Here is a 25,395-nt window from a genome sequence, read left to right as displayed (position 1 = left end):
CAAGGTTGTGATTTTCTTTCCCTGAAGTTTAATCTCCCTAGCCATGCTTCGAATTTTATCTTCATTGATGAGGGACAGAACAGATAGACAGTTGGTCAAAGTTTCGACTCCTTTAGCGATGGAAAAAACACTCATCTTATCTAGGTCATCTTTATCACCGTCGAGCAAATTAGTCGCTCAGATATGTGCCGAGTGGTTAAATTTTTCATCCCAAAAAGAAACTGCTTTACCACGCTCGATTCCCTGATCCACTAGCTCCCAATTTTTGCTGATGCATATGCTCAGGGTTCTCTCCGAAAATTGAACCTCCACATCTTCCTCGGTCAACCCAACTCCGACTTCCATCTCTAGATTTACTAGGGATACGGGTCTCTTGGCCTCGCGGCGACATTTGTGGGAAGTCTCACCTAGAGTACTTTTTTGATGAGGCAAAGATCTACCATCCTTAGCCTTCTCGGCAACCAACTCGGCACCAGCATCTTTAGAAGTCTCTTGTTTCCACAGCTTCATCAACTCACGGTTGCTCATGCTCGCCATCTTATCTGCAACAACACCAACAAAATGTCACTTCGATTTGAATAAAAATCTATAACATGATAAAGACGATGTCAAGGGTGATCGGTGAAAGACCGAATACCCATATAAATTTTCAATTCATTGGGCCTATTTTCTAAATCTAGAAGTTTGGCGATGTTGAAAATTGTTTTGAGATCCTCAAGTTTTTTAACATCTTCTTGGTCTTTCTCCAAAATCTGCTCGGCATTTAGTCCACCAAAAGGTATCATTTTCTAGTTCCAGTGTAAAGGGTATCCCTCGAGTATATCTTCGTTACCTGGTGTGCAACGAATTTGGAAATATGATTTTTTGAAGTCCTTATAGGACGACTGCAAAAGGGACAAAATTCCCCTACCTGAAACCCCATTAACAGATACCCAACTACTATGCTTGTTGGCACGACTTTCAAAGAAATAAAAAAGTTTTCCACAGTCAGAATTATGTCGAGTCCTAGTCACAAAACCTCAAAACCGCGAACAAAGGCCCAACTATTTGGATGCAATTGAGTAGGGGCTACGTTCAAAGCCTGAAGTACTTCTTTCTCACAATCTGTAAGCTACCATCTAACTTTGAGTTTAGAAATGAGAGTTGAATAGAAAAATGTAAAACGCCCAACAGAACCCCCCAATACATACTGGTTCCTTATCTACACATGGCTCACAAATAATTATATTGTCACCCCCACTACAAACTACATGCTCTCTACAAAAACTATCCATGGCAGCCCAAGAACTTATCGAAGACTCACAACGCAACACATCATCCTTTACCCGTTTATATACTTCCCCATAATTTATGGAAGCCATTGCACAAGTAAACCTAACTTAATTAGTAACTTAGGGTTTTTTGTAAACAAAAATGGCCAAATGGTTTAGATGGGCGTACCTAAGGACACACAACAAATTCTCCTCACTCAAATAAATGTCACAGAACCACTGTAGACTGCCGTGAACCACCGGAGTATTTCAAGGAGTCTCAATGCAACACTGAGTCAAGAATGCGTAAAAAAGAGGGAAAAGAATCAAATAGAAATGGCTTCTGAGATGTTTGTATTTATAGGCACGAAAGGGTGTGTGTGAGAAGCCAGGCTGAAACACTGCGCCGTGCGTGAAAAGCAACATCAAAATGCTGTGTCGCACGTGGAACGCTACAACTTCTAATATTGGAGGCTCTACCCATTTGATGGCAAACACTAGGAGAAGTGATAGGTGTTCTTCTCCTCGGATTCACCAAAGCTTGGACCTCTTCAATGGAGCTCAAAATCCGAATGTAAGACACTTGAAGGAAGGAAGATTTTCGGACTTAGGTTTCCTAGGCTATGGATGGAAGCATCCAAGCTTAAGGAACAAAGGAAAGCTCACTTCAAAAGGTAGGAAACCTAGCTAGGGTTCCTAAAAAGTGATGGCTCTCTCTTGATGACTTTTGGAAGAAACTTGTCAGAATATTTGCTCTCAAATTTCATATATCAAAAGTGGATACAATGAGTGAAGGAGGAATCTTAAATGGATCCGGAATTAGGGACACTTGGCGCCAATGTGGAGGCTTCACATGTGGCGCCAATGTGGAGGCTTCACATGTGGCGCCAAATTTTGAATTCAAATTTTGAATTTGAATTCAAAACTTAACTCACATGTGCAAGTCCGGTTTACATTGATGCTAGGTGTATTTAGTTTTGATTTAGTGTGCATTTAGGGTTGAATTTGAGTCACACATGTTCAGCCAAGGTGGCACCATTCATGTGACTCAAAATGCAACTTAAATGCATGCTAAATTAAACCTGGTTTTTCCTAATTCACTTAAACTAATAATACTCCTTAAATCCTAATCTAATGACCTAAATACAATGGTCAATCAAATACAATGAATAGGAAAAATTACAAGAATGAAAATGAGCCCAATATTGGGTACCAAAAGCCCAAAGGCCCATGAAGCCCAAAACTAAGCCCAATAAGCCTATGGCCCAAAAATGCTACTCTATGTGGTCCAAAATACAAGACCAAAATATGTGAAACCTATACTAATATAATATGTACAAAATATAAGAAAAATGGATTTATTAAGAGATGGCCCATGTGAAGCTCAAATTGGGCCTTCCAGGCCCATCGGGCCCATTGGGCCTTGACTGGCCCAAACTTTCATGTCTAGCCAATTCCTCTTGGCTCCTTCAATGTGTCACCCCTTGCCTTCCTAGGCATGATTCCATCACCATTCATTTCATGTATATGATCGTGACACGAGGCAGGGCAATCATTTACTTTTCTGAAATAACGACTTTACATTAAATGCATGTCCCTTCTTTCATCATACGAAGAGACACCCTTTAATGGGTTCATAGGGGGAAATAGCTAAGACCCCTGACATGCATTGGAGAAATCCCGTGTGGTGTGATGGCTTGAGCCCTATCGCTTTATAGACTTAGGGTTGGAAGGGTAGTGTATCGTCTCGATCTCATTCTGATCTAACCCCCTTACATAGGTATTGATTTGATATCATGGCTAGCTGAGCCCCTACGCCTTATAGGCTTGGGGCTGGAAAGCAAGTGTACCGTCTCGATTAGAATCTGATATGACCTTCCTACGTAGGTGTGTCATCTCGGTCAGAATCCGATCTGACCTTCCTAGGTAGGCACTGATCTGATATCATGGCTAGCTGAGCCCCTATTGTTGAGATTGATGAAATCACCTCTGAAGATTGAAGAGTTTTGATGATAACAAAGGTGTGCCAAGGACATCAACACCAAAGAAGTCAAAAACAAAGTCAAAGGAAAATGCTATGTAATAGGAGTAGTTTATAGTGTATAAAATTGTTTTGATTGAGTTTATCTTTTGTGTGTGCTGTGTGCATGAGCTAAATCTATGTCTAATCTGATTAAGGAGTGTATGATGATGAGTTAAAATGATTAAGAAGTTATTTTGAGACTTAAAACAAAGTTTTGAAAACTAACTCAAAATAATCGATTATCATTAAATATAATCGATTATTCCAGCAACAGGCAAAAAGGGATGCCTTGCTGCAATAATCGATTATTTGTGAAATAATCGATTATCCCAGAAATGACTCTCTGGAATAATCGATTATCCAGCAAAATAATCGATTAAATTGTTCTTGGTTGGTTTCCAGAAAACCTGAAGAACAAAATAATCGATTATTCTTTAAAATAATCGATTATCTGGTTCTGAAACTTTTATAAATAGTTTGAACATTTTGAAACTTCAGAATAGAGTTAGAATTGAGAATCAAAATTAGAAAAGAATTTTTGTGAAGTCTTTGTGACAATCTTGGAGAGTTTTCTTTGTAAATCCAAGAAGAAAAATGTTTGTGAAAAACTTTGAGAAAAGATCATCATCATCATCACATTCTTGAAAGGAAAGAGATTAAGATTTGCTTCTGAATTCTAGGTGAATTCGTTCCTTAATTCTTTGTGAATACTTGTAAATATTGAGAGGGTTTCTCAAGTGGTAAAGAATTCTTGTAGTGGGTTTCTACAAGGGGTGCTTTCTTGAGGTCAAGAAAGTGGTTATCTTGAATGTAGGAGTATATGCATGTGTGGTATGCTTGTAAACCTTCTTCATTAAGATAGTGGAACAAATCTTGATCAGGTTATGATTGAGGACTGGATGTAGGTCACATGTGGAGTGGCTGAACTAGGATAAAAGACTTGTGCAATCTTCTCTTACTCTTATCTTTTACTTTGTGTAATATCTTGATTGTACATTAAAGAAGATTGTTCTTGATTAACTTGTGTGCATGATTAATGTTGGTTTGAACTGAATCAAAGCATTACAAATTGGTATTATCTTTGAACCTCATAATTGGTTAATCAAGAAAGCATATAGGATTCATTGTTCAATATAACAAGTCTTTAACGAACTTCATTGAAAATTCATTTTGAGAAAAGTTTAATTGAAATAAAGATCCTAAATACTCTAAAAAATTTTAAAGTGTCACAGAATCCAATTCACCCCCCTCTTGGATTGTGCCATTCTTTTCTAACAATTGGTATCTAGAGCAAGGTTCTTGAGAGTTATTCAAGATTTCAAAAATGGCCAATAGCAACCTACCCTATGGTGAAGGTGTGTCTATTCATAGACCTCCTATTTTCAATGGTGAAAACTATGTCTACTAGAAAATTAGGATGAGAATTTTCATTGAAGCAATTGATATTGCTGTATGGGATGCAATAGAAAATGGACCCTATATCCCTATGACAAAAGATGATGATGAGAAGAGAGAAAAACATTGGAGTGAGTGGAGTGATGATGAAAATAAAAAAGCCCAATATGACTATAGAGACAAAAACATTATTACATCTGCATTGTCCATTGATGAGTTTTTAGAATATCACAATGCAAATTTGCTAAAGAAATGTGGGATACTTTGCAAGTCACTCATGAAGGAACAAGTGATGTAAAGAGATCTAGAAAGCACACTCTCATAAGAGAATATGAATTGTTTAGAATGAACAATGGTGAATCTATTTCTGACTTTCAAAAGAGATTTACACACTTGATAAATCACCTTGTTGACCTTGGCAGGAAATTTGAAAAAGAAGAATTGAATTTGAAAGTGCTGCAATGCTTGGCAGATCATGGCAAGCAAAGGTGACAGCCATAAAAGAATCAAAGGATTTGACCTCTTTGACCCTTGCTACTCTCTTTGGGAAACTAAGAGAGCATGAGCAAAAGCTGCACATATTTGAAGAAAATGAACAGCATGACAAGAAGGGCAAAGGAGTGTCATTAAAGGCCTTGAAATCTGCCAAAGGCAAGGAGGTGTGTGAAGAATCAAGCTCCGATGATTCCGAAACTGAGAACTTCAACTTGCTGGTGAAGAAGTTCAGAAAATTCTTAAGGAAAAAGAGGAATTCCCCCTACAAGTTCAATAAAAAGACTAATAAGAAAGAGGAAGCAAGCACATCCTCCTTCAATTGCTTTGACTATGGAAAATCGGGACATATAAAAGCTAAGTGTCCAAACCTCTTGAAGAAGCAACAAGAGGAGAAGAAAATGAAGAAAAATGGCAAAAGGAAGAGAGCCTACATTGCTTGGGAAGATAATGACTCAAGCACAACGAGTGATGAATCCGAATTTGAGGAGAACAACTTGTGTTTAATGGCTGGAGCTGACCAAGACACAATAGTAAGTGATTCTGACCTTGAATCTAATCCGGACTATGATCAACTCCAAGAAGCTTTTATACAAATTCATAAAGAGGCTGTAAAATTAGATGCCTTGAATTCAAAGCTAAAAAACAAGCTGAAATGGTATGAAAATGCTTTAATTAAAGCTGAACAAGAGCTTGAGGATTTGAAACATGAGCATGAAAATCTTCAAACTATTTTCAACTTTAGTGAAGCTCATTGTGAAACCTCCTCCTCCTCAAAAGATGTTTGTGAAAATTGCAATACTTTTGAAAAAGAAAATGCTGATTTAAAATCCACTCTTGCAAAGTTCACTAATGGAAATGCAAATTTAAATATTATTTTAGGAAAAAAAAGAAACACTTTTGATAGGAGTGGACTTGGTTTTAATTAAAGCATGAACATGCCATTCAAGTCAAAGAAAGGAGCTTTTAAGAAAAACCAAGATTTTAGAAAATTTAAAAGCAATTTCTCTAGACAAACAACTTGCTATTATTGTTGTAAAAGAGGTCACACAATAAGAAACTGCTACTCAAGGAAATATGGAGTTCCAAATGGAGAAATGGTTTGGATTGAAAAGAGCCAAAGGCTGAGAACTAACCTACAAGGACCCTTCACATGGGTACCTAAATTTTTTCTCTGAATCTTTGCTGTAGGAATGCTTGAGTGCCAAGAACTTACTATGGTATCTTGATAGTGGCTGCTCAAGGCATATGACTGGAGATCCTTCAAAATTCACAAGTCTGAAATTGAAAAATGAAGGGTATGTTACCTATGGTGACAACAACAAAGGGAGAATCCTTGGTCATGGCAATATTGGTAATTCCTCCTCTCAAACATTGATTGAGAATGTATTGCTTGTTGATGGGCTGAAACATAATTTGCTGAGCATAAGTCAACTTAGTGATAAATGTTTTAAAATTGAATTTGATAATACATGTTGCTTTATATGTGATAAAAAGACAAAAGAAATCAGATTCATTGGAAAAAGAATTGATAACATATACATGCTTGACTTAGAACACTCAATAGTAATCTCAAATACTAAGTGCTTAATAACCCAAGAAGACAACATTTGACTTTGGCATAGGAGAGCTGCACATATTCATATGGATCATTTAAATAAACTCAGTAGGAAAGAATTAGTGGTAGGACTACCTAAACTCAAGTTTAGTAAGGACAAACTATGTGATGCTTGTCAAAAGGGCAAGCAAGTGAAGGCTGGCTTTAAAAGCAAAAATCAAATTTCCACAACTAGACCTTTGCAATTGATTCACATGGATTTGTTTGGTCCTTCAAGAACTATGAGTCTAGGTGGAAACTACTATGGTTTAGTTATTGTAGATGACTACTCAAGATTCACATGGGTTATGTTTCTTAAAAATAAAAATGATGCTTTTAATGCCTTTAGAAAATTTTCCAAGCTTGTTCAAAATGAAAAGAATTCAAACATTACCTTAATAAGAAGTGACCATGGAGGTGAATTCCAAAACATAATGTTTCAAAAATTCTTTGAGAAGCATGGTATAAATCATAATTTCTCAGCACCTAGGACACCTCAACAAAATGGGGTTGTTGAGAGGAAAAATAGGTCTCTTGAAGAACTAGCTAGAACTATGTTAAATGAGACAAAATTGCCAAAATATTTTTGGGCTGATGCTATTAACACAGCATGTCATGTGTTAAACAAAGTTCTAATCCGGCCTATATTAAAGAAAACACCCTATGAAATTTACAATGGAAGGAAGCCTAACATTTCATACTTTAGAGTGTTTGGGTGTAAGTGCTTTGTGCTGAACAATAGGAAAGAGCAACTTGGAAAACTTGATGCAAAGGCTGATGAGGCAATCTTTTTAGGATATTCTACAAATAGCAAAGCCTATAGAATCTATAACAAGAGAACTCTAGTTGTTGAAGAATCTATCCATGTTGTATTTGATGAGTCTAACAAACAAGAGACAAGGCAAACTGAAATTGAAGACTTGACTGATTTGCTTGATCAACCTCTATTGGAGAGTGAAACTAATAAAAAGCCTAAAGAGAGTGAATCACATGAAAACACAAAGGAAACAAGTGAACAATTGCCTAAGGAATGGAAAACTTCTAGGGACTTATCAATGGATAATATAATTGGAAATATTGGTAAGGGAGTTTCAACTAGGAGTGCCATTAAGAATATTTGCAATACTATGGCTTTTGTGTCACAAGTTGAACCTAAGAGTATTGGTGAAGCACTTAAAGATGAACATTGGTTAATGGCCATGGAAGAGGAGCTAAATCAGTTTGAAAGAAATGAAGTATGGGATTTAGTGCCATTACCAACTGATTATCCAATTATAGGAACCAAAATGGGTTTTTAGAAATAAGCTTGATGAATCTGGAATAATTATAAGAAATAAGGCAAGGCTAGTGGCTAAGGGGTATAATCAAGAAGAGGGAATTGACTATGATGAGACTTTTGCCTCTGTAGCAAGGATAGAAGCCATTAGATTACTTCTTGCTTATTCCTCTATAATGAATTTCAAGCTTTATCAAATGGATGTGAAAAGTGCTTTCCTAAATGGGTTGATACAAGAGGAAGTGTATGTTGAGCAACCACCAGGCTTTGTGGATTTTAAAAATCCTAATCATGTGTACAAGCTTAAAAAGGCACTCTATGGCTTGAAGCAAGCTCCAAGATCATGGTATGACAGGTTGAGCAAATTTTTGATTGAGAATGACTATGTGAGAGGGAAAGTAGATATTACATTGTTTGTCAAAAAGTTTAAAAATGATACAATGTATGTTCAAATCTATGTGGATGATATTGTATTTGGATCTACCAATGCCTCTCTATGCAAAGAATTTGCTAAAACCATGCAAGGAGAATTTGAAATGTCAATGATGGGGGAGCTTACATTCTTTTTGGGGTTGCAAATCAAACAAATGAGTAATGGAATCTTCATAAGTCAAAGCAAGTATTGCAATGAACTATTGAAAAAGTTTGGTATGGAAGGGTGTAAGGAGGCTGCCACACCAATATCAAACACTTGCAATCTTGACTTAGATGAGAAAGGCATAGCTGTTGATAACTCAAAGTATAGAGGTATCATTGGATCACTCTTATACTTGACAGCTAGTAGGCCTGATATAATGTTTGTTGTGTGCTTGTGTGCAAGATTTCAGGAAAATCCAAAAGAATCTCACATGAAATGTGTGAAGAGAATTCTTAAATATCTAAAAGGTACAACTAATGTAGGTTTGTGGTATCCAAAGGGACTCTCACTAAGTCTGATAGGCTACTCAGATTCAGACTATGCTGGGTGTAGACTAGATAGAAAAAGCACAAGTGGTACTTGTCACCTACTAGGTAGTGCACTTGTCTCATGGCATAGAAAAAAGCAAGCTTGTGTTGCTTTAAGTACAGCTGAGGCTGAATATATAGTAGCTGGGGGTTGTTGTGCTCAAATTCTTTGGATGAAACAACAACTAAGAGACTTGGAACTAAGTTAAATAAAATACCTCTGAGATGTGACAATACAAGTGCAATAAATTTGACCAAAAACCCAATTTTGCACTCTATGACCAAACATATAGAGATAAGACACCACTTCTTAAGAGATCATGTTCAAAGGAATGATTGTGTTGTAGAGTTTGTTGAGACTAGTAAGCAATTAGCTGACATTTTTACAAAATCTCTACCAAGGGAAAGATTTAACCAATTAAGAATTGAACTAGGGATAATCAATGAATCTTGTTTAAATTGATTGAGATTGATTGTATGATTGTTTGAAACGAGTATGAAACATTGATGCATAAAAGAGAGTATTCAAGGAGCAAATTAGACTTGGAGTAATTTGAAAGGTCAAAATTCTGAGAAGCAAAACTTCTCTGGAATAATCGATTATCTTAAAATATAATCGATTATTTCAAGTGAACCCATAATAATAATCGATTATCTGGGAGATGAAGAATTTCAAGAGCCTCTGTAATAATCGATTATTTGGGAAATAATTGATTATCTGGTATTGTTCTTACCGGAAATCTGCTGTAGAGCTGATCTGCCAAGTAAGATCGGTGAGCCTCCTTCACTGGTATGCTAGTGCTCCAAGATGGGGGTGGTACTTGCAAAAGAGACTCCGATGCTAAAGTTAGGGTTTGTATGAGTATATGTCTCGTATAAGTAATGCACGTACCTTGGTATGATTTTGGGTTGCCTTGGGCCTTGGGCCTGAGATAAGATATAACATGATTAGCTAAGGGATCTTGTCCGGGGCGAGATCCTCGGGAATCAGTTGTGATTCACTTAAATGCCGAGCTGACGGCACGCGGTGCGCGTCCGAGGTCGGCTTGTGTTATGGTGCCGAGCTTGGAGCTCGGCTTCGCAGTACGGATAGTACACTAGCCCCCCGAGCTCCGAAGACCGCAAGTCGAGGAGTTAAGACCATCCTCGCTGGGGGGAGGTGACCTTTCACGTACGCCTGCTTGTTGAGATGCCATGTGTTGTAACTGTTCATTTCCTGAAATCGTGCAAGTGGCGCGTTATTGGGAGTGACGGTTATGTAATGATGGTTTGCCTTTGTCATGATGGTTTTCAATTAATGTGTCGCCAGGCGTGTCCCCTGGCCGACACGTGGCGTGGCGGTTTTGAAATGTGGGAAAAACCCTTTTCTTTTTCTCTCCCACGTCTCTTCCCATTCACTCCACTTTCTTCTACTCTTTGGCTTCTTGGGCACGATAGTCCTCTGTGCCTTCTCGTTCCTAGCTTTCTCACTTCCATTCGTCTTTCGTCTTCGTTTTCACAGTCTTTCTTCGAGTCTTCTTGATGGCTGGTAGTCGTAGCGCCGGTTCTTCTGCGCCTGCCAGGGGTAAGGCGCGCGGCAAGGCGGTGGCTACCGGGAAGGGCGCCGCCGAGAGGAAAGACCCGCCCCCGCCTAAGGACCTGGAGTCGGGTGTTCCTGGTTACGACTGGGTCAAGTGCGAGATGGGGGCATCCAAAGTGTGTTCAGGTCGCGCCTGGAGGTCGATGCGGTTTGGGAGACGCACCGGATTTGCGACCCCACCATTTTGCGGATGATTCAGCTCGAGCCTTGTCCGGCTGGTGAGGGTGTGTTCATGGGGAAGTCAACCGACCCCTCCACTTCTATGTCTATCAGAGTTTCTTCAGGGACCTGGGCGTTTGTCTTCCTTTCACTCAGTTTGAGTGTGATTTCTTGAACTACATCAACGCGGCCCCTTGCCAGCTGCACCCCAATAGCTGGGGTTTTTTGAGGGCGTTTTACGTCCTGTGTGCGGTCCTAGGGCTGAAGTTGTCCCTTCGCATTTTCCTTCATTTCTACCAGCTGAAGCTGGGCGTTCCGCCGTATGGCATTCTTTCTTTGAACGGGAGTAAAGAAGGGGGTTTATTCACTATTTACTCCCAATCTTATAAGAACTTCAAATCCTAGTTTTTCCGGGTAGTCCTCATGGACGTCGACCCTTTGGAGGATGGGGATTTCTACTTTGGTGGACTGCCAAAGTTCCCCTTTTACTGGTGCCCTAAACCGTCTAGGTTTCACGGGGTGAACCCTTTGGAGTTGACGGCTTCGGAGGCTGCCGTCGTTAAGAATCTCTCGGCTTTTCCTCGCCCATTGGATTGCAAGTCGATCTTGTCGCTTGCAAACTCGACGCACAGGGAGAGGGTCCTGGAGGGTGAGTATTTTGCATCTTGGTAGTCTGTTGAGGTTTGTGTAATTCTTCTTTGCTGATGTGCCTTATTTTCTGTTTGTAGGCCTTATAGGAAAAGACTTGTGGCTTGAGGTGAAGCCCTGCTTTAACGTGACCGAGCTCGGGGTTTCCGAGCCTCCAGAGGAGGAGGTTTCCCCTCTGAAAATCAACCGAAAAAGAAAGAGGGGTGGGAGAGAGATCGAGGGGACTTCTGCCCCTCGTGAGATAGGGGAGGGTGCCTCCCAGGTTGTTGAAGCTGGGGCGGTGGACCTTGCTGGGAGTCCGCCGTCGGAGGGGATCGACCGTGTGGCTGCCAAAGGGGTGGCGTCAGCTGTTGAGCCAGTCGTTCAGCCCGGCGAGGTGCTGGCTCAAGCTGTTGAGCGGATTGCCGCGGTGAGTATTTTTCTTTTCGTAGTCTTGTTTCTATTTTCTTCATTTTTTTTTCACCTTTTGACTTGAGGTTGTTTTCTATAGGCAGGGGATGCGGCCGAGGAAGTGGTCCTTGTTGTCGGGCGGGCCACCTCGGCCGCCGAGGAAGTGATCCGGGGTGCAGTACCTGCTGCTCCGGTTGGCGAGGTAAGTCGTTGGCCCTTCTGTGGTATTTGGCGTTTTACCCTTCTGTTTACTTTTGTTCTTAGAAGAGTGTCCTTGCTTTTTGCAGGCGGGGAGCGGCACTGGGGTATCTGCACCTACTTCCGCCGAGGTCCGTAGGGAGGGGTCGAGCTCCGGGCTCCCTACCCCTGGCCTGGTGCCGAGGCCGAAGCGGCCGTACCTTGCGTATCGCTATGCGCAAGAGGGCGCGCCCATACGGCTGGAGCACTTGAGTGCGTCGGAGGAGGTCGACTCTCTGTGGAGCGCCGCGGTGACTTCGGAGAAGTTTTTCCCGAAGGGGTCGTTGAGCACGGCTGATCAGGCGATGATCGAGTCGGCCGGGCCAATGGAAAGTTTTGATGTCGCCCAGATCTTCCTTCAGCGAGGAACGACCATTGTGGATTACTGGAAACACAAGTGGTCGAGGCAGCAGGAGGAAATGGCGAAGCTGAGGAGCCTTGTTCAGCCTCTGAAGGATGAGAATAAAGTCCTGAAGGAGGAGAACGGGGTTCTGGCTGCCGCCCTCGGTGAAGCAAAGATGCAGGGGCTGGTTACCTCGTCCCGGGGCGAGGTGATGTCTTCTCGGGAACAGGTTCGCTCTCTGGAAGATGAAGTCGCGTTTTTGAAGGGCGAGTTGGTGTCGGTAACCGAGGAGCGTCTCCGCGATGAGGTCATTATTGGTAGCAAAGAGCAGGAGATAGCTGCCCAGAGAGTAGATCTTTCGTCGCTGGAGGCCGAGAAGGCAGCGTTGTAGAGGAGACTTAAGGAGGTTGAGCGCTCCATCGTGGTGGAGCATAAGAGGGGCTTCCTCAAGGCTGCTCGTCAGGCCAGGCTCCTTGCGCCAGGGTTTGACTTCTCCGGCATGCATGTGGAGAAGGTCGTTCACTTTGGGAAGCTGGTCAAGGAGGACGACGTTGAGGATAGCTCCAGCGATAATGCCTCTGTGTAGGCCGATTTTGTAATCGTAATTTATTTCTGTTTTGAACTCAAGTGTTGAATCCTGGGAACTTTGCTTGTATATATATATATATATATATATATTTTACGTGAAGGTTTAAATTTTACCGTAATAAAACCGAGGTTCGAACTCGACCTTAGCTTTTCGTGATGGTTCAAACTTGACCGTAGATTTTTGTGAAGGTTCAAACTTGACCTTAATCCTGCCGAGGTTCGAATTTGACCTCGGACTTGGAGTGATACATTTCATCAAGGTTCGAATTCGACCTCGGATAAGTGGTTCGTGTTCGACCTCAGATTTGGGGTGATATGTGTTTCATCAAGGTTCGAATTCGACCTCGGATAAGTGGTTCGTGCTCGACCTCAGATTTGGAGTGATATGTGTTTCATCAAGGTTCGAATTCGACCTCAGATAAGTGGTTCGTGCTCGACCTCAGATTTGGAGTCATGTGTGTTTCATCTAGGTTCGAATTCGACCTCGGATAAGTGGTTTGTGCTCGACCTCAGATTTGGAGTGATATGTGTTTCATCAAGGTTCGAATTCGACCTCGGATAAGTGGTTCGTGCTCGACCTCAGATTTGGAGTGATATGTGTTTCATCAAGGTTCGAATTCGACCTCAGATAAGTGGTTCGTGCTCGACCTCAGATTTGGAGTGATATGTGTTTCATCAAGGTTCAAATTCGACCTCGGATAAGTGGTTCGTGCTCGACCTCAGATTTGGAGTGATATGTGTTTCATCAAGGTTCGAATTCGACCTCGGATAAGTGGTTCGTGCTCGACCTCAGATTTGGAGTGATATGTGTTTCCCCAAGGTTCGAATTCGACCTCGGATAAGTGTGTTAAACATAGGGCGTTTTGTAGGAAGACGGTGAAGGTAAAAGAGTGCGAATAAAAGGGAATGAGTTATTTTATTGATGGAAAGACGTGCCTCGTTAAAAACCCTCTCAGCCAAAACCCATCTTTCAGTTTTTTGGGACAAAAGACTGAGGCGGGAAAAGAGTGCACAGCTCTTTCTTTCAAAGTTCAACTGAAGTAAAACTTGAGATGCGTAGCATTCCAAGTTCGCGGTATAGGTTTCTCGCTGAGTTCTTCCAGTCTATACGCTCCATTTCCCAAGTCTTCTATGACTCGGAAGGGGCCACCCCAAGTGGGTGCGAGTTTCCCCTCTGGCGTGTCTTTTCTTGCTTCGCCTAGTAATCGCCATACTAGGTCACCTACTCGGAAAGAGCGAGGTTTTACTTTGGTGTTGTATCTTTGGGATGCTCGGAGCTTGTAGGCTTCCTCGTGGATTTGAGCTTCGTCTCTAAGTTCGTCCACTAAATCGAGGTCAGGTGTAAGCTCTCGGGCATTCTGTTCGTTGTTGAAAACTTGGCGTCTGTGGGATGTTTCTCCGACTTCTACTGGGATCATTGCGTCAGCTCCGTAGGTCAGCCTGTAGGGCGTCTCTTACGTGGTTGACTGGGGAGTGCAATGATACGCCCAGAGAATGCTGGGGAGTTCATCAGGCCATTGTCCTTTGGCATTTCCTAGTCGCTTGTTGAGTTCCCTGCGGATGACCTTGTTGGCAGCCTCGGCTTGGCCATTGGTCTGGGGGTGTTCCACCGAGGTCGGACGGTGTTTTATTCCGAGTTCATGGAGGAAGTCCTCAAATTCTTGTGCGATGAATTGTCGGCCGTTGTCAGTAACGAAGACGTGAGGGATTCCGAACCTGCAGACGATATTCTTCCAGGTGAACTTTCGCACATTCTCAGTGGTGATTTTGGTGAGTGGGCACGTTTCGATCCACTTGGTGAAGTAGTCGATCGCCACCAGGAGGAACTTCAGTTGGCCTTTCGCAGCGGGGAATGGCCCGAGGATGTCCATTCCCCATTGGGAGAAAGGCCACGCCGATATCATGTGGTGGAGAGTTTCGGGCGGTTGTCGGTGTGCATTGCCGAACTGCTGGCATTCTTTGCATTTTTGGATGTGGCTTTGGCAATCCGACTTCAGAGTGGGCCAGTAGTATCCAGCTTGGAGTACTCTGGTCGCCATTGAGCGCGCCCCAGAATGCATGCCGCATATCCCCTGGTGAATTTCCCTGATGACATAGGCTGCCTGAGACGCAGTCAAGCATTTAAGCAGTGGAGAGGAAACGCCGCGCTTGAATAACTCATCTCCGATGATGATGAACTTAGCTGATCTCATCCTTATCTTCCGAGCTTCGTCTTTGTCCTCGGGTAGGGTTCCTTCTTTCAAGTAGCCCCAGATGCCTGCCATCCATCCCAGGTTTTCGTTGTCGCTGACATTGACGACTTTGTCGTCTAAGCTGGGTGAGTGCAAGGTTTCCTGGATGATGGTTCGATGCTGTCCAGGCCTTTTGGTGCTGGCGAGCTTTGACAGGAGGTCGACGCGGGCGTTTTGTTCTCGTGGCACGTGCTTTATGGTGAATTCGTCGAAGGACGAGATCTGGTGGGACGCAGTGTGAAAGTACCACTGCAACAGGGTGTCCTTTGCCTGGTAGGTCCCGCTGAGCTGCTCCACCATGAGTTTTGAGTCGCTGTTGCAACTGACCTTTCGAGCTTCGAGGTCGCGAGCTAGCCTTAGTCTAGCGAGAAGTGCCTCGTACTCCGCCTGGTTGTTGGTCACTTTGAAGCCAAATTTGAGGGATTGCTCCAGGGTGACTTGGTTTGGTCCTTCCAATATGATGCCTGCACCACCACCCTTAGAGTTGGAGGATCCGTCAACATGTAAAGTCCATACCTGGGGTTCTTCGACAGAAGTAGGCATGAGCTCGGCTACGAAGTCGGCTAGGCATTGGGCTTTTAGGGGTCCGCGAGTTTCGTACTGGATGCCAAACTCAGATAATTCTACTGACCATGCAATCATCCGTCCCGCGAGCTCAGGCTTTCGCAGAATTTGCTTGATGGGATAGTCAGTTTTGACTACCACCTGGTGGCTCTAGAAGTAAGGTCAGAGACGTCGAGCTGCGATGACAAGTGCTAATGCCAGCTTCTCGATCATCTGATATCGCTTCTCCGCATTTTGGAGGACTCGGCTGATGAAGTAGATTGGTGTCTGCGCTTTCTGGTGCTCTTGTACTATTACCGCACTAATAGCGCCTTTTGCTACGTCCAAGTAAAGGAGGAGGTCGGTTTTGTGATTCGGTCTCTGTAAGATCGGCGGGGTTGTGAGGAAGGTTTTGAAGCTTCGGAAAGCTTCTTCGCACTGATCCGTCCACCGAAAATCTTTAGGTTTTCGCAGCAGGGTGAAGATGGGTCCTGCCTTTTTCGCAAGTCTGGGGATAAAACGGGATAATGAGACCAATCGTCCAGCTAGGCGTTGGACCTCTTTCACCGTTTGTGGGCTCTGCATCTAGATGATCACTTGACACTTCTCAGGGTTGGCCTCAATTCCTCTGCTGGTGATCATGAAACCAAGGAATTTGCCTCCCTGGATGCCGAAGACACATTTCTCCGGGTTGAGGCGCATGTTATGCTTTCTGACCTGGGCGAATACTTCGGCAAGGTCGGCGCATGGTCTGTTGCCGAGGTAGTCTTGACTACCATGTCGTCGACGTAGACTTCCATGTTCCTCCCGATCTGTTGGTGGAAGACCTTATCCATCAGTCGCTGGTAGGTTGTGCCTGCGTTTTTGAGGCCGAAGGGCATCACCCGATAGTAGTAGTTGGCGTGGTCAGTGATGAAGGATGTGTGCACTTCGTCAGGCGGGTACATCATTATCTAATTGTACCCGGAGTAGGCATCGAGGAAACTGAGGAGGGCGTGTCCGGAGGCTCCGTCGACCAACCTGTCAATGCTCGGCAAGGGGTATGAGTCCTTGGGGCATGCTTTGTTCAGATTAGTGTAGTCGATGCACATACGCCACTTCCCCGAGTTCTTCTTTACCAGGACCACGTTCGCCAACCATGTGGTGTACCTGACCTCACGGATGAAGCCATCATTCAGTAGTTTCTGTGTTTCGGTGATGATGGCCTCTCGCCTTTCGCCGCCGACCTTCCTTTTCCTCTGGACGACTGGTTTTTCTTCCTTGTGTATTGCTAGCCTGTGGAAGATGAAATCGGCATCTATGCCTGGCATGTCGGCGCTGGACCAGGCGAAGAGGTCGGCGTTTCTGAGGATTTCCGCTTCGAGCTGCTGTCGCAATTCTGGAGTCAATTGTCTGCTGATTTTTATGGATTGCCCAGGGAGTTTCCCGATCTGGAGGTCATCGAGCTCGTCGACGGGGCTAGGCCGTTCGTCGTGAGAGTTGGATCTTGGATCGAGATCGGCGATTTCTTCATGATCGGTGTGAGCCACGGTGGGAGGGTCGTTCTTGCACTGTTTGCCGAATGAGGCGACTTTCAGGCTTTCGGTGTAGCATTGTCGTCCCGTCTTCTGGTTTGCCTTGATGGAGATGATCTTCCCATCATGGCCCGGGAATTTCATGGTGAGGTGTGGGGTGGACACTACTGCACCGAGTTGGTTCAAAGTCGGCCTCCCGATGATTATGTTGTAGGAGGTGTCGGCTTCCACGAGGAGGTATCGAACCATGACCCGCCTTGTGGCCGGAGGTGATCTGAAAGTCATCAGTAGGTCCACGTACCCCCGAGTGTGAACGCTTCTTCCTGCAAAACTGACTTGGGGCTCTGTGTGAGGTTGTATGAGAGAGTGGGGGACGTCTAACCTGAGGAACGTTGGCCAATATAGGATGTCGGCCGAGCTCCCTTGGTCGATCAGTGTCTTGTGAACCTCCCAATTAGCTAGTGCCACGGCTATAACCATAGGATCATCCTGGTTGGGATTGATCCCAGCATAGTCGTCGTCGGTGAAAGTGATCGTCGGCGAGCTCTGGTGTGAAGCTGAGGTGGTGAAGTGTGTGTGGTTGACGTTGCGCAGGTGTTTTTTCCGGGCCGAGCTGCTGGCGCCCCCTCCTGCGAAACCTCCTGCGATCGTACTGATTATTCCCTGTAAGGGAGTTGACCCTGTTTCCTGGCTTTCCTTGGCTCGTATTGCTCCACTGGGTTGGAGTTGAGAGCTGGGGGGATGATCAGAGTGTCGCCGCTGGAGTTGAGCGTAAATCCTCTTGTTTTCCGCGCAGAGCCGCTAGGTCAGCCTCATTAGCGGCCCATACTGCGGCTAGGTTGGTTTCGTGCTTGGCACGCATGTCCTGCATATCGGTGTCGTGCTGTTTTCGCGTCAGTTCGACCTGATCAATCAGCCTCCTTATTGCTACTCTGCTACTCGTGGTAGGTGGACGATCTGGATCGTCTGCCGTGCGTCTATTATGGCTTCTGGTGAATACCATGAGCGTGGCCGATAAGAGCTGTCTTGATCGGCCCCATGGTGGTACGTTGGTGCTCCAAGATGGGGGTGGTACCTACAAAAGAGACTCCGATGCTAAAGTTAGGGTTTGTATGAGTATATGTCTCGTATAAGTAATGCACGTACCTTGGTATGATTTTGGGTTGCCTTGGGCCTTGGGTCTGAGATAAGATATAACATGATTAGCTAACGGATCTTGTCCGGGGCGAGATCCTCAGGAATCAGTTGTGATTCACTTAAATGCCGAGCTGACGGAACGCGGTGCGCGTCCGAGGTCGGCTTGCGTTGTGGTGCCGAGCTTGGAGCTCGGCTTCGCAGTACGGATAGTACAGGTATGAAGAATTTCAAGTGTCTCTGGAATAATTGATTATCTTGAAAATAATCGATTATCTGGGCAAAGTAAAGAAAAACCACCCTCTGGAATAATCGATTATTATAAAAATAATCGATTATCTATAGCAGACAGAGTTTTTAAAGGGTTTTACTGATACAAATAATCGATTATTTGTATAAATAATCGATTATCTGGGCGACCTTAGGCATTCCTGAAGCATTTTGAACGGTTATATGCACGCCAAACCCTTAACTTCCCATAACTCTTCAGTTGGGAAACCTCCCCACTCAGAAACGTGCTAGGGCATAAAGAACCCCCAAAACCTCTCATTTCTCCACATTCTCACATTCGCTCAAACCCTCAAACCCTAAACTCCTCATCTCTCTCATTCTCTTCTTCTCCACCAAGACCCATTCATGGCTTCTTTCTCCAAGAGACCCAAGAACCTGGAAGTGAGGGGGAGCAAGCGCCCTCTGCCCTCAGGGCAACTAATCTCCAAATGGTTCGCGGATGAGAAAACCCAAGAGTATTACTTCGAGTGGTATGCGGGTCGGAGAATCATCCCTCCCAAGACCCTTAAGCTGGAGTGGTTCAAGAATGAAGGGTTTAGCTTTCCAACTCTTCTGGAGCACCAAGAACTTGGAAAGTTTTTGGAAATGGAAGGACCCTACTACCCTGAGCTGATCAGGCTGTTTCTCTGCTTTGCCACAAGCAATGAAGGCATTATGCAATCGGTGGTGAAGGGGAAGCTGATAAGGCTTGACGGGCCAACTTTGAAGGTGACTACCGAGCTGAGCGGCACTGGGAGTGAAAAACTTCAACCCTTCAACTTTGGTGATTTTGAGGAACTGACGACTTTCAGAGATTGTCAGGGAAATCCTGAGAACACCAACTACAACAAATTCTTGGCGGGAGGTATGAAGAAAAATTCCCATTTGATTTCCTTTATTATTGCTTGGATGCTTAAACCGCGTTTACATAACCATGCCCAAATGTCAAGGGATGACATTTTATTAATGCATGTGATTAAAAAGAAAATCAAGATTGATTGGGTATCAGTGGTAAATGATTGTATGTGGAAGGCAAGACGGAAAGAGGATGGTCCAATTCCGTATGCTCTGTTGCTGTCTAAAATTTTTGAGAATGCAGGGGTAGACTTGACAGGGGAGAAGAAAATAATTCTCCATGCCTCTAACAAAATTGAGAAATCTTCCTTGCATCACATGGGGATGCTCAAACAGGAAGATAAGTGGGTATTCAAAGGAGATGTACCTCCAACTCCTGAACCGGCGACGGACGAGGATGGCGTTCCATCACATGAGGAAGACCAGCCACCACAGGTTGAAGTTGAACCTGACCGAGAGCCAGAGGCGGAGCCTAAGCTATTCTCTCCATTCGAGAAAATTATGATTAATAAGCTTGATGCTGTGATGGAGATGTCTAGAAGGCATGAGTCAATTTATTCGAGTATTCTTGATAGGTTTGATACCCTTGATCATGAAATTAACCGACTCAAGACTCACCTTGGGATGCCTAAAGACTCAGTGTGATTAGTGCTCTGTTCTGTTTTAATTAGGAAGATTAAATTTTATTTTTAAGTTTTAATTTCAATTTGGTTTTGTAATATTTTTAATTCCGGAACAATTTGAATGCTTTAAGCTGTTGAACAATTTAATTTCTGATGGTATTTGAAGTTTGAATTGTTGTTATATTGGTTTGAATGGTGTGACAAATTTTGATTTGGTTGGTTGATGCTATGATGCTCTGTTTTTGAGCATGATGATGTTCTGTTTTTTTTTAGCATTGATATCTTGATCTTTGATATTTGGTGAGCCAAGTTGATAATGTTTTTTGGATTGTAAAATTCTGAATTGTGGATTGTAACTTGTAATTTTTGGCTGACCAATTCATGTTTAAGTTGCTGATCTAATAATTATGATTTGGATATTATAGTTCAAGTTCACAAAGTTTGGTTATTGACCAATACCTATGATATGTTAAACCAGTTTTGGTATTGTTCTAAGCATATAAGGTGTATGCATATGGCTCATACTGTGTGTTGTGAACATACATGGCTTGATTTGTTTTTGATGATGTCCAAAGGGGGAGAAAGGTTTTTGTTTTAGTTGTTTTGCAGGTTTTGAATGAGAAAGAAAAGGCAAAAGCAAAATGAACAAAATTGCTTAAGCTTAGCATTGTTTGTCATCAAGCTTAGAAGCTTAGCATGGTTTGTCATCATCAAAAAGGGGGAGATTGTTGAGATTGATGAAATCACCTCTGAAGATTGAAGAGTTTTGATGATAAGAAAGGTGTGCCAAGGACATCAACACCAAAGAAGTCAAAAACAAAGTCAAAGAAAAATGCTATGTAATAGGAGTAGTTTATAGTGTATAAAATTGTTTTGATTGAGTTTATCTTTTGTGTGTGCTGTGTGCATGAGCTAAATCTATGTCTAATCTGATTAAGGAGTGTATGATGATGAGTTAAAAGGATTAAGAAGTTATTTTGAGACTTAAAACAAAGTTTTGAAAACTAACTCAAAATAATCGATTATCATTAAATATAATCAATTATTCCAGCAACAGGAAAAAAGGGATGCCTTGCTGCAATAATCGATTATTTGTGAAATAATCGATTATCCCAGAAATGACTCTCTAGAATAATCGATTATCCAGCAAAATATTCGATTAAATTGTTCTTGGTTGGTTTCCAGAAAACCTGAAGAACAAAATAATCGATTATTCTTTAAAATAATCGATTATCTGGTTCTGAAACTTTTATAAATAGTTTGAACATTTTGAAACTTCAGAACAGAGTTAGAATTGAGAATCAAAATTAGAAAAGCATTTTTGTGAAGTCTTTGTGACAATCTTGGAGAGTTTTCTTTGTGAATCCAAGAAGAAAAACATTTGTGAAAAACTTTGAGAAAAGATCATCATCATCATCACATTCTTGAAAGGAAAGAGATTAAGATTTGCTTCTGAATTCCAGGTGAATTCGTTCCTTAATTCTTTGTGAATACTTGTAAATCTTGAGAGGGTTTCTCAAGTGGTAAAGAATTCTTGTAGTGGGTTTCTACAAGGGGTGCTTTCTTGAGGTCAAGAAAATGGTTATCTTGAATGTAGGAGTATATGCATGTGTAGTATGCTTGTAAACCTTCTTCATTAAGATAGTGGAACAAATCTTGATCAGGTTATGATTGAGGACTGGATGTAGGTCACATGCGGAGTGGTTGAACCAGGATAAAAGACTTGTGCAATCTTCTCTTACTCTTATCTTTTACTTTGTGTAATATCTTGATTGTACATTAAAGAAGATTGTTCTTGATTAACTTGTGTGCATGATTAATGTTGGTTTGAACTGAATCAAAGCATTACAAATTGGTATTATCTTTGAACCTCATAATTGGTTAATCAAGAAAGCATATAGGTTCCAATTCACCCCCCTCTCGGTTAGAATCTGACCTGACCCCTGCATGGGTGCACCGTCTTGGTCAGAATCTAACTTGACCCCTCCATGGGTGCATCGTCCCAGTCAGAATCTAATCTGACCCTCCTACGTAGGTGTGTCGTCTCGGTCAGAATGTGATCTGACCTTCCTGCGTAGGCACTGATCTAATATTAGGGATAAAATCCTATCTTTAATGACCAAATATTCCCAAATATAAACCGTCATAAAAGTCTCCGCACTCACGAGGCCTAGGAGGCCCATAGACAAGAAAGTATAAGACCTAAAACCCTAGAGCTAGGAAGGAAAATTATACACATTATGTGACACCCTTACTACCCCAACACATATATAATATAATTTAATTAAGAAGAATAAACTTTCAAAGGGTTCGTAAAAGGGTTTACATAAAACTTCAAAACTGTTCTTTCTTCAATATAAGAGAATGACTGAAAAATAAAACTTGAAAGGTAAAATTTAAGAGTTTACAATTTTAAAATCATTTATTACAATACCAAATCCATATAAATATTCTGTCCTAGAAATCCTCTGCCCCGATGTCACATTATCAAAGCATTACCATAATTTAACTGTTGACATTCTAGATGTCACTCGTAGCCGGATCTTCTTCATCTAAAATATCCACAGTTTATATGGTGAGAAAAGAAAATATCTATATGCAAAGTACATACAAACACATCACAATATAATCTCATCATAATTCATTATTTAATAATATATATATATATATATATATATATATATCAATCATTCATCATCTTCACATCTCAATTCACATTTAACATATCTCATTTCACATACATATCTCAATCCATCAAAATCCACACCAATTATACAATTTACAACATCATTCCCATATTCATAATTCATGTCAATCTTACAATTAACAATATCATTTCCACATCCATAATTCACACCAATCTTACAATTAACACTATGCCAAGACCTCGCCACATCTGACACAAGTGATACAGGTTAATTGCCTCCCACACCAAACCAGGGTCACGCCCTCCCTGTAGCATCACTTACCCAGGGGTCGTGCCATCCCTAGTCATTAAGGAGTACGCTCGTCCCTGAAGCATCACCTACCCAGGGTTCGTATCATCCTTGATCCTTTAGTGTGAGGAACCACAATCAAATTACAATCCATACAGTCTCTTGCAATTAACCTATGCCAGGGCTGCCATAATCGACATAAGTGGTGTGTGTTAACTATCTTACTTATCCCACACCATGTTAGGGTCACGCCCTCCCTATAGTACCACTTACCCAGGGGCCGTGCCATCCCTAGTCACTGATGTGAGGCACCACAATCACAATCATAATCACATTCATACAACATCTCATCTCATAATTCAAATTCACATCACGTACACAATTCCACCTCACATACACAACAGATAAGCCCTACAAAATAAGGGTTTACACACCCCTCAAGTAATTCACATCAAGATCATTCATTCTTATCAAGCAATACAATAATAACATTCATAAATTAATATTATAAACAATAGAATTATCAATTTCATATAACTTTAACATAAACAATAAAACCCCCAATTCTTTCAAAACCTAACTCACAGGCACTTTTCTACAGTTTCGTTCTCCCTCTCAGATCATCATTCTTACAAATTAAATATATATTTCTAATCCTCAACACATAGAAAATCTAATGGTATCATTAATTCCTCAAATAGAAATATTTCAATTTTTCCAAAACCTAGCCTACAGGCACTTTTCTATAATTTCTTTCTCTTTCCCCGAGCATCATTTTTACAAATAAATCATATATTCATAATCCTAAATTCATACAGAATCAAATAATGCCAATAATTTTTCAAACAGAAATAATTATAAAATTACTCATAATCCTAAGGGCTCTTATTCTACCCAATTCCCTCATGTAACTCCACATATAAATAATCCCCTTTTCTCCCGTACCTGGATAAACAGCAGTTGAAACTACAACAGGGATCTCTTGGTCTCCTCCTCTAAGTGCCCCATGGTCTTCAGAGAGAAGAAGAGGGGGAGAAAAAAGAACAGAAGAGAATAGGAAGAGAGAATGAGAGATGTGAGAAAATGAGAGGTAAGGCCTCCTATTTATAGGAATCTGCCTCAGCTAATCCGGAACGGCCCGTTCCAAAAGTGGAACGGTCGTTCTGGACCCTCCAGAACCAAGCAAAAATCTCAACTGGAACGGCCCGTTCCAAAACCGGAACGGCCCGTTCCAAAACCCAGCAGAACGACCCGTTCTACCTTCAGAACGGCCCGTTCTCCAAACCGGAACGGCCCGTTCTCCAACCGGAACGGCCCGTTCTCAACTATGTTTTTTAGGCAAATTCTTTATTCCGGAACGTCCCGTTTCACTTTTGAAATGGCCCGTTCCAGGCAACGAATTGGGCCCATGACCCAGTAAAAATTTGGGCTGTTACACATTACACTCTTGAATGATTTGGCTTGGGAGGCTTAACCTAGGACAAGAACCCTAGACCCCCATTTGGCTGGAACAATAAGTCCCTCACTTTGGACATCACTTTGGAGGTTAATAAGAATTTAATTTCTAAAATTCTCTCTTCAAAGCTCTTGGTTTTCTTTTTGGAGAATTTCTCTCTTTTAGAACTTTTTTCAAGGAATTTCTTCTTGAGGCAAGTTCCTCATGTCTTACTTATCTTCTACTTGAAAGTGGTGCACCTTCACCTTCTCTTTCTCTATGTTTGTTTGATTTATTTTCCATTTGGAGCCATGGATAAAGATTGGAGGAATTAGGAATAGAGTAGCTAGTGATATGTTACCTTATATTAGGGAGAATTAGAGGACTAATCAATTTTTGGTAGATAGAGTTAATGATGGCATCCTTGCTTGCATTGATGAAGTGGTAAGGATCAAACACCTTTGACTCCTTGGATCAAAGCTCTTCAAGGGCATCTTGGAGGGAAGATTGGGCAGAAATGGAGAGTGTGAGTGAAGTGTTTGATGAAAGGTTTGAGATAAGTACTCTAATTTTGGCTCACTCCATGGGTGATGAAGGCCACTTCTAGGGTTTACTCTCTATATTCAACATCCAAAGTATTTACAAGGAGTGGTGCCTAGGGTATTTATAAGTGTGGGCTGACATCCCAAAACCCTAGGGAGGGTGGCGGCTAGGTCATCATTGGATGATCATTCCTTCCCTAAATGGGAAGGAAATCCACATCAAATGACATACAAATTACCCCTAGATAGGTGCCGCCCACCTTCACTAAAAATGGGATCTTTTTTGGGTTAAGCTTGGCTACTTCTAGGTGCATGATAGGAGAATGCAACCTAGGTGCCCTTCCACTTAGGCCAATGCTCTTCTTATCCCAAAAAGACCCGTTTTTGTCA

General features: G+C 42.2%; 1 protein-coding gene across 1 annotated transcript; it reads right to left on the bottom strand.

Moving 5' to 3' along the window:
• Window positions 1-13,953: 13,953 nt before the first annotated feature.
• Window positions 13,954-14,340, bottom strand: LOC145958611 (uncharacterized). Its single transcript, XM_083076113.1, has one exon. The coding sequence runs from the start codon at window positions 14,338-14,340 to the stop codon at window positions 13,954-13,956; it is 387 nt and encodes a 128-aa protein (XP_082932239.1).
• Between the last annotated feature and the right edge of the window lie 11,055 nt (window positions 14,341-25,395).

This window comes from Cajanus cajan, chromosome 6, assembly GCF_000230855.2.
Source record: "Cajanus cajan strain Asha chromosome 6, NIPB_CcT2T_4, whole genome shotgun sequence".
Lineage (NCBI taxonomy): Eukaryota > Viridiplantae > Streptophyta > Magnoliopsida > Fabales > Fabaceae > Cajanus > Cajanus cajan.
The sequence above is the reverse complement of the archived record's forward strand: the minus strand, read 5'-3'. Positions and strand labels throughout refer to the sequence as shown.